The 10,281-nt window shown below is 30.8% G+C and overlaps 1 protein-coding gene across 2 annotated transcripts; it reads left to right on the top strand.

Annotated features, from left to right (window-relative positions):
* The first annotated feature begins 3,982 nt into the window (after nt 1–3,982).
* Nucleotides 3,983–7,722, top strand: LOC108995073. Of its 2 annotated transcripts, none has more exons than XM_035691599.1 (9): nt 3,983–4,251; nt 4,491–4,597; nt 5,041–5,213; nt 5,786–5,879; nt 6,099–6,209; nt 6,308–6,397; nt 6,749–6,834; nt 7,049–7,113; nt 7,249–7,722. In XM_035691599.1, the coding sequence occupies exons 1-9, from the start codon at nt 4,032–4,034 to the stop codon at nt 7,356–7,358; spliced, it is 1,056 nt and encodes a 351-aa protein (XP_035547492.1). In that variant the 5' UTR covers nt 3,983–4,031; the 3' UTR covers nt 7,359–7,722. The 2 variants fall into 2 exon arrangements, with proteins under 2 accessions (XP_035547492.1, XP_018826120.1); XM_018970575.1 differs by having other exon boundaries at nt 4,485–4,597; nt 6,099–6,207; nt 6,306–6,397.
* Nucleotides 7,723–10,281: the final 2,559 nt, after the last annotated feature.

Below are 10,281 nucleotides of genomic sequence, written 5' to 3'. Positions count from 1 at the left end.
CGCTTGTAATTTATCATCTCATTAAGATAAAATCATCGATAAAATTCACAAATAAATATGCAACGTGGTACGATATTAGTAATTAAAAATATTTAATTTTGGTATACTGAAAATTATCAATTTTTTTTTCTTTTTGTGATTTGTCAATAATAAACTGGTATCCAATGTCCTCTCAAGTTTTTGCTTGAATTTAAATGTCTAAAATGAGAAAGGGAGTAATGCATAAAGTAAATTCTACATTATTTATTGCTGTCAATTTAAATATTTCAAACAAAATAGTATTAAATTAACAATAAATTATAAGCGGTGCTACTATGCCGTCTCTTTTGTTCGCTCTTTGTGCCGCCTAATGTAAATTATAATTTTTTTAATATTTTTTAAATATTTTTAAAAAATAAAAAAATATCAATACACTAATAATCATTTCCTTAATTATCAAGAAAAAAATTAAAAAATTAAAAATATAAGCGATCGAAAATAAAGAGGCATGGTAGTATTATTCATAAATTATATAAAATCACTTCACGTACTCACTCTATTACTCACACTATTGAAATATTTGCTTGAATTTGAGGTAGTCTTTTTTGAAAGAGGAGTTAGGTCTCGTTTGTTTTTATAAATGAGATCAATTAAAATTAAAGTTAAAAATTGAATAAAATATTATTAGAATATATATTTTTAATATTGTTCTTGTTTTAAGATTTGAGAAAATTAAATTATTTATTTTATTTTATATAAGAATTTAAAAAAATTATAATAATTAAATAAGATAAATTAAAATGAATTGTTAAAATAAACAAGACCTTATAATTTATATTGGGTGAGATTAATAACGGACTGAATTAGCATTTAACCATGTAATAAAGACTGAATTAGCTAGTGGAATAACGGACAAACACCTGGAAACAAAGGTTGTTAAGGTTGGTGAGCTAGCTAGCTTCTTTTGACCATGGACAAACACGTCATATTTGTCGATGATGTCAGTCGAGATCGAAGTAGCTTAGCTCGATGAAAACGATATGGAAAGGACAATTAGAAGCTCATCGAGCATTAGACCATTAATATTAGATTGGTCATCATATTTTTTAAATTTTAATTAATATGTAATTTTTTTATTTTTAATTAATTTTTTAAAATTTAAAGTCTATATTAAATTAATCATCACACTCTTTATAATAATAAAATTTTATTATTTTTTATTATTTTTAATTAATTTTTATTTTATTTTTTTAATCTTCAATAACCTCCAACAAATCATATTCATTTTTATTTTCACATTCCAACAATCTATAATATAATAATCTTATATGTATATAGATGGTAAAATCTCATATGAATAAAAATTTCATATCTATAATATAATAATCTCAAAAAATATTTTTAGGCTTACTATAGTTCTTTTTATATTTGAAAAGAATAATAAGTTTACTATAACTTATAGTTTGGATGAAAACAATTTAACTAATTCAATGTGGAGTAAATATAGATAATATTTGTTAAATTTAAAGATGAAAAAATATTTAGCTATGCCAATGCCAATGCTCTTAGTGCAGCAAAACTGAATAATTAGTATCTTAGAACACTCTCAATTGATCATTCATCCTATCTTCTAAAATACATATTCAAAATTTATTTTTTCTATTTTATATACTAATTTTTACAATATATCATATATCAACTTATCTATTTTTTCTTCATATCATTTAAATATTATACTTTTTAATCTTTTTTATTAATTTAAAATATTTTTTCTAACTATTCTCATATCTATTTTATATTTGCAATATTTTTTCATATAAAATGTCATGTAGTTATATTCTATTTTAAATTAATCCAAATTTATAAACTAAATCAAAATATAAATTAATTTAAAAAGTAAAAAGAAAATATTATATAATAAAATTAATCTAAATTAGAGGGTATTTTCTTTCATACTAGAGTATATACATATTTGATATTTTTGTACAACCTGTAGCAATTCTAATATATATATATATATATGATATTAAAATTAATGTTGCGTTGCTGAGGAGAGTAGTAGACAATGAAGTATATTTCATATGAAAATTAACGTTAAAGGTGCAGTACCGTACATATAAGTGCTTGGAAGATTGATATATGAGAGAGAAATGATTAAAAAATAATTTAATAATTGTGAATAGTTACCGCTAGATGTAACGGTAATACTGTAGTCAATTGTAAATTAGAAATGAAATAGATAATTAATTGGATGCAACTTTTAGACTATTTTCTTTAAATTATATAGAAATAGAAGTTTTACATGATCGGTTGGGAATGTTCTTAGCTCGTAGGGATGCCGTACGGAAAATGCTAACTTATCTCGTGGTTTTGCCTCTGTTTATATATTTTATTTTTTTATTTAATAATTATATAAGTAATTACTAGTAAATTGATGTATTTTTTAATGTTTAAGATTGTGTTTAGATGCTGAAGTGAGTTGAGTTGAGTTGAGATGATAAAATATTGTTAAAATATTATTTTTTAATATTATTATTATTTTGAGATTTGAAAAAATTGAATTGTTTATTATATTTTGTGTTAAAATTTAAAAAAGTTGTAATGATGAGTTGAGAGGAGTTAAGGAACCGAACGAAACCTAAAGACGTTCGAAGGAAAGAAAAAATTACACTAGTATGTACTGAACAGTAAAATACTAGGCGGCTGACTAGCACTATTTAAGACTATTGTGTGAGGTTGATGAGAATGCTTTAAAGCCAAAATATAAAAGAATAGAAATGTTATATACAATCATTTTTACGTATTATATATGCACTCTATTGATATGGACAGTTATTTTATATTAAAAAAAATAACGCAATCAATCATATTAGTGGAGTGCGTAAATAATACACAAAAGTAACTAAATATAAATTTTTTTATAAAATAAAATTAAAAACAAGGAATCCTAAAACAATTAACACCATATATTCACACGAGAGAATAGAACTATTACCTGATTGTACAACGTGGTTTCAATCTTCCATGAAATCTTCTAGTTTTGGCATGTTTCTATACTTTGGTTAATCCCTTTGGGAGGGGAGATGGTGAAGAAAATGGGACAAAAAACTCGTGAAAGTGCTCTACAATATCTTAAAATTTAATACCCAATTTATCATATATGATCCTAAAAAATAATCAAATTTGTAAATAAGATTTTATCTTAAAAAATATATATATATATATATATTTGAATCTTAGGTTCCATTTGAATTGAGAAGTAATCTCAACTCATTTCATTTAATTATTATAATTTTTTTAAATTTATACGTAAAATATAATAAATAATTCAATTTTTTTAAATTTTAAAATAATAATAATATTAAAAAATAATATTTTATTTAATTTATCTAAAATTATCACATCACATCAAATCTCATTTCATCTTATATTATTTTATTTCAACACTCTAAAGATTTAAAATACAGGAGTAGTTGATGTCCCACCTTGTCTAAAACATGTTGAAAGGTCTTATTTATTATGTTATAGGTGACGGTAGTTGGTGGAGGTTAGATCATGATTCATACCTAATGATAAGAACGGAAAAAAGAAAATGGGTGGCTCTACAGCGGGAGCTACCGTTAGTACGTTACTAGTATTTTATATATATAAATATATATATTAACAGTTTTAAATATTTTAAAAAATAAAAAATAATAATAATATTATTAAAAAATACTTTCATAATTATTAAAAAAATAAAAAAAATCCTGAAGTATTAGGTTTTTTCTATTACTTTACGCAACTGCTTAATAAAATATTATTTTTGTTAAAAAAAATTTGATTTTTACCTTTGATTTGACGTTAGATGAAAATGGAACTCTTCGCCATTACAACTTGCAAGGTCGACGTAAATTGCCGTAAGAAGGTCAATTCAATCTAAAAGCCACGTGTAGTACAACGATTGGTACATATAAATATCCGATCTCTATCTCATACAGAAATTTGTCTGCAGAAAGTTCGTAAGACGCGCTGGAGTACTTACCCGCTTTATCCCTCGGAAGTCGTGATATATGGGAACCATTACGTGTGCCACACCCTCCACCACCTCCACTACGACGACGGCTCAGACTCAGAGACTCGTTGCACATTCCTCAGAGCTTTCTTGTTTCCCTTTCTCATCAATCCCTTCCGTCTCGAAACGCTCGGCGTCGCTCCTCAAAAATCCAAATTCCATCAACAAACGCTGTTCCATGGCCACGCCTATTCAACTCAACGTTTCTTCCACCATTGGTCCCCCCCTCTCGAGCTCTCTCACTTACGCAGATTTTCATGCTTCTTTTGTAATTGGTTTAAGACAAGTATTTAATCGCATTACATGATTTATGATTCAACCGGTTGCTACCCTTACTTAGATCCCCTTAACCAAAGAGGGCGCACTAGAGTGAATTTTCCCTTCAATAACTGTGTTAGTCGTTAGAGAAGCCTTTTTTAATGTAGGTTGTTTGATTGATTGTGTGTTGAAGCTGCAGCAAACGAAGCAGTAGAGGCTGCTTCTTCTGGTTTGGTGGGCGAGAATGACCTGCTGATAGTCGGACCTGGTGTTCTGGGTCGCTTAGTCGCAGAAAAATGGCGGGAGGTATGATATAAGTACTATTTGGCCTCTTTAAGTCAGTGTTTATCTTTCTTTTGATTTGCTTTTTCTTTCAATCTGGTTTTGCAACATTTATCGGCATGTGAATTTGTATATATATGAAATGATATTTGCCATAGAGTACTCTATGGAAGCGTCGGTCATTCCTTAAAATGAGTAAATATGGAGCCAGAAAATTAATTTTTAAACAGTGGATCTTTCTTTTTCAAGAAGTGTTTGCGATACTTGCACAATTCATAACTGTATTTGGCATTAAAATAGATTATTTTGTATGGGATTGGGAGAGTATTTGGCAATTCTTTGTTATACATTTGGATATTAGTTCTAAAAGTTGGTAGAAGCTGCTTGCGATTGTTCCTAGGTACATTACATAGGTGCTCTGTGCTAAAAAAAAATGCTAAAGTTTTGGGGGTATTATATTTGAGCAGGAACATCCAGGTTGTCAAGTTTTTGGGCAAACGGTTTCCACTGATCACCATGATGAATTGATTAAGATGGGTATTGATCCATCTTTGAAGGGGACTACAGCGACACACAAGTTTCCGTATGTCATTTTCTGTGCTCCTCCTTACCGAACTTCAGACTATCCCGGTGATGTCAGGTAAGGTTTGAGAATTTCTGGGAAGCTTTGAGAATTATTACCTAAGAACATCTCAATTTAAACTAGCTTCCTGATATGACATGGATGTATTAGGATTTACCTTTTTCCCCAATTGTAATAGGATTTACTTGTAATAAAATGATTGCTTGTTAGGTGTTTATATCCGGCCAAAGAAAGGCCTATATATGGTCTATGGACCCATTGTGTTGATGATAATATCTTGTGAGAGTGTATATACGGTTTTGATGATGCATTTTTATGTAATACCGTAGTATATAATATCTTGCTCAAGAAAGGTCTATATATCCCTGTTTAATGCTCCTTCACAAGAATGGAGCTTACCTTCATCACCCAGCTAAATATCCTATTATAGGCTGTCTAAAAGGGCAGTAAAAGGTAATAGAACCACACTACAGTAAGAGGCTCTATAGGGGCAGCTAGTCTTGGTTCCATGAATCTCTACTTAGCCTAAGAGTTGACCCAATCATTCTCTCTGGTTTATAATTCATCCTACCATCTACTCATCTGAAGTTGTGTTTTTGCCTTACTGGTTTGGGTTGTGTGCTAAACAGGGTGGCTGCATTGAACTGGAATGGCGAAGGTTCTTTCTTATTTACATCAAGTTCTGCACCATATGATTGCAACGACAATGGACCATGTGATGAGGTGTTACATCTAACATAACACACGGTTCTGCTGGTAACATTTTTCTGTTGTTAGAATGATGAAAGGGTTTTTTGTTCTCTGCATTGACTTATGAGGTTGCCTTTCAGGAAACTATGATCAGCTTTCTTTTGTAATGTACTGAGTGCATTGTGCATGTTGCCTTCTGTGACTTATGTGAGTGTTGTCATGTTGTAATGTGTTGACATTCTTATTGTGCAGGACACACCGGTAGTACCTATTGGGAGGAGCCCTAGAACAGATGTCCTTCTAAAAGCAGAAAATGTAGTGCTGGAATTTGGTGGTTGTGTTCTTAGATTGGCAGGACTTTATATATCCTTGTTGATACTTGTCTTGTGAAAATTCCATTTAAATTTGTAGAAGAAATTTCGGTAATAAGTTGTCAATAGGATTAACTTAACTATGTACACAAAGCAGATAGAGGTGCACATGTTTATTGGTTAGAAAAAGGGACTGTTGAAGCTCGTCCAGATCACATCCTGAATCTTATACACTATGAGGTGGCAAATGTCTTCATTCTCTATTTATTATTCATGAATTATAGGCAGATTCCGTATCCTTTTCTTGTAATATGTATTTCAATCATTGAAGGCTTGATATTCTTATCAAAATATATATATATATATATATATTTTTTTTTTCTGTGAGTTTATCTTACCCTGCTTTCTGAATTTTGATTATGTTAAAAGAAAGAAGGAATCGCTTTTGAGTCCCATGATGCATTTGGTTTATCTTTGCATTGCTTCTGGCATTTCCTCTAGCTCTAGTATTCTATAATGAGTCTTATTGTCTTGGTGCCGGGATGACATTAAAATACTGGTATTATTCTGACCGGTGTACTTTCTTGACAGGATGCAGCTTCCCTTTCAGTTGCAATCTTAAAGAAGAATTTTCATGGCCGGATTTTTTTGGGTTGTGATAATCATCCTTTATCCAGGTATTTTATATTATTTTTTTACATTGCGAGTATATTTTAACTATGTGGCTCCTTGACGACTTAAATCCAAAATTTCAACTCGGTGATTTCAGCTTATAATCCTATCGTTTCCGTTTCCATGTAGCTAATGATATACTGCCAATAAGATTGTTCTTGCTTGTCACCATGGGGCTTTCTATACATGCCAACCGTGATTTTTTTTATTTTTTGGCAGGCAGGAAGTAATGGACTTGGTTGCTAAAAGTGGAAAATTCAGCAAAAAGTTCGAGGGCTTTACAGGTAAGCCCCCTGGCTCTCACCGAGACTTCAAACTAATCCTATTTTTTTTTTTTATTCCTTTAGTTTCAATATGAATCAATTGTTTGTGCTATTAAATTCTGAGACTCACCTTGGTTACATCTCTTGTTTTTGCAGGCACAAGTGATCCTCTGGGTAAGAGATTGAACAACTCGAAAACTCGTGAGGAAATAGGATGGAAGCCAAAATACTCAAGCTTCTCTGATTTCCTTGGAACATCCGAGTAATTGTTGCATCCATCCTCATTGTTGGGACTTCAAGACACTGAAAAAAGATCTGGCTTTAGGCACTGCATGCCCAGAGAACTTGGTCATGAAGCTTCTGGGCTGAAACCTGAATATCGATGTGCACAACTTACGAACGAGAGCGAGAGAAAGAGAGAAGGGAGAGAGAGAACTTCAGGGCATATTCAGATTGAGGCAAGTAGGATATCTCTTGCACATACAAGACGTTAGTTACAGGGGTTGTTTCAGTTTCTAACTGATGTTTATGTCGGTGTATATTGCTTACTATAACGGCTTTGCCATCTCTGGTCTCAGAAATCTTCTCTCTCGGAATTAAAAACATGCATCTGATCTTCCTAGTTGTCAACCTTGGATATTACTTGGAAATTCATGTTTTTTTCTTTTTTGTTTTAATGATTCAGCCAGTTATTAACCTTATACAAAGTGCAGTGCCCCGAGAACTCGAGAATCGACCATAAATTAAGCAGAAATCTAAAACCATGCAAGTATATTCTACAACATAAACTTTATAAACATGATGTGAATCGATTGTAGTTTTTAACCAAGTTTTAAAAAAATAAATAAATAAAATTGCCATGTTTATTGCTTGTTTGTTTTTTAAGATGAGTTGAGATTAAAATTAAAAAATTGAATAAAGTATTGTTAAAATATTTTTTTTAATATTATTTTTATTTTGAAATTTGAAAAAGTTGAATTGTTTATTTTATTTTATATTGAAAGTTAAAAAAATTGTAATGATTAGATGAGGTGAGATAAATATTTTTTGAAAACAAACAATTAAGTTTTTGTTTTAGCGAAATTCTACCATTTTTACTAACAGAATGGAAATTTATTGGGAATCATGTGGTTTCCTTGGTGTCTGATAAATGGCCATGTGATGTGCCGGCCTTGTTACGTACGGTCTTGTGCGCATGCCTAACTATCACGGTAGCTGTCGTCTTCATTGCCAATATACCGACGACCTTAGCATCATAGACTCATAGTCTCTCATGACATCATAAAGAGCATTCAAGATATTAATGTAAGAAAAAATATATTATTCGAAAAAATGTTTTAAGCGTCACCCTGCTTGTTCGGTCTGAAGTAGTTGACGTTAGTTAGGGAAAAGTGTAATAATAAATTATTACAACTGTTCAAATGAAGAAACTTTGAGAGAAACCGCGTATTCAAATCAGTAGACTCTATGGGAGCTTCCACCACCTAACGCAAAAGCAATTGTCCAAGTCAACTTCTCCCCTTCTTATATTGATCTTTGATCTCCGATCCCCTTGCAAGCAAATTAGTTGTGCTGTGGTGATCATGGGCAAGTCATGTTGCATGGAATCGGACGATGGTTTGGATCTCTCGGGCTTCCTCGTAGTGATTGTCCTTGTTCTGCTTCTCATGTTTGTATGCAGTACTCCGCCTAGACGACGGCCTGCCGTTGTTGCTCATGTCTATCAACGTTGCTGGTGACTGGATCCTCCTTCTTCTCCGATCATTAATGATACTGATCTTCTTCTTCTTCTTCTTCTTCCTCCTCTTTTTCTTGTTTTTTTTTTTGGGGTCAGGGTATCTTTGTTAGCAACCAATAATTAAGTGGTCATGAGAAGGAATTCTGTAGTACCTTTTGTCATTCTTTTCCATTCGAAGATCAAAATTGTCGGCGTGTAAGCTGTTGTTTAATTGAGAGGAATATGATTAATTGTGCCTGAATACTGTTGTTGCGTGTCCTGAAACCATGCTTGTTGTTCAATCCAATACCGCGAGTTCATAACGTTGTGATTATCGTCGTTATTTTTGTTACTGGAATTTATAGTTTCAAAGCATTCCGATTTTTTTAGCTACAACTTTAATTGTTTTATATATCTTTTGTTTTTGTGTTTGCTTTTATTTATTTAACGGAATTGTGAACTAGGTCGGAGGTGTTCCCCAAAGACGATATATTATATACTTAGGTTACGTCTGGACTTCGACTTGTAGGAGTCAACGGTCAGTCTTGTGAACTGACGTCAATAAAACCTTTTGAATATTCCGGCCCCTTGGTGCTACTACCGTTAGGCATAATTTATCCTTTTTTTTTAATATAAATCTTTTTTACATATATTTTTTTACACTTTTAAATATTTTTTAAAAAAATAAAAAAATCACAATATTATTAAAAATATTTTCTTAATCAGTAAGTAAAAATAAAAATAAAAAATTCTAGCGATAAGACTGAACAGTAAGAACCAGTGATAAGAGTATTATTTTCCTTAATTTTAGGGTGGCACTACAGCGCTGATTCCCACTAGTTATTTTGGTATTTTTTTATTTTTTTTAAATATATTTTTTTAATACTTTTAAATATTTTAAAAAAAAAATTCACAATATTATTAAAAAAATATTTATTTAATCATGAAGTAAAAAATAAAAAAATAAAAAAATGCCAGCGGGAGCCTAGGAGTTGTGAGACTAGTATTATCCTTCGAATATTCCCCCGCGAATAGATGGGACTAGGGATGATAAGTAGTGTTCTCGGGTCGTGTTCGTGTCGTGTCAAGACATGCACATTATATTATATAAGTCAACACAAACACGACCCGTTAAGCTAAACGTGTCAGAATTTCAAACCTTAACATAGCCCATTAAAATAACGAGTTAATACAACACAACATGATATGTTTTGACCTGTTATTAATTAACTATAAAATAGATCGACACGACCCATTTCAACCTGTTTCATGCTTATGGGTTGAACTGATCAGAATAATCCATTTGACTCAATTAACATAATTTTACATAAAAATTAAAGTCACAATATCTCTAAAAAATATAAAAATAATTCCTAATGACCAATATCAATATTTTTCATATTTTAACATATAAACCAATATTATAAATTACAATCTAAGTAATAAAAATACTAAACCAAATTAAAATCTAA

This window comes from Juglans regia, chromosome 7 (genome assembly GCF_001411555.2).
Source record: "Juglans regia cultivar Chandler chromosome 7, Walnut 2.0, whole genome shotgun sequence".
Taxonomy (NCBI): Eukaryota; Viridiplantae; Streptophyta; class Magnoliopsida; order Fagales; family Juglandaceae; genus Juglans; species Juglans regia.
Note: the sequence above shows the minus strand (reverse complement) of the source record. Positions and strands in the feature narration are given on the sequence as shown.

What these genes read in the sequence shown, in the direction of transcription:
- LOC108995073 (XM_018970575.1), top strand. Translation starts at nt 4,032, where the DNA reads ATGGGAACCATTACGTGTGCCACACCCTCCACCACCTCCACTACGACG. An exon ending in TCGCAGAAAAATGGCGGGAG is followed by an intron (nt 4,598 to 5,040) that starts GTATGATATAAG and finishes ATATTTGAGCAG; the next exon opens with GAACATCCAGGTTGTCAAGT. An exon ending in AAAGTTCGAGGGCTTTACAG is followed by an intron (nt 7,114 to 7,248) that starts GTAAGCCCCCTG and finishes TTGTTTTTGCAG; the next exon opens with GCACAAGTGATCCTCTGGGT.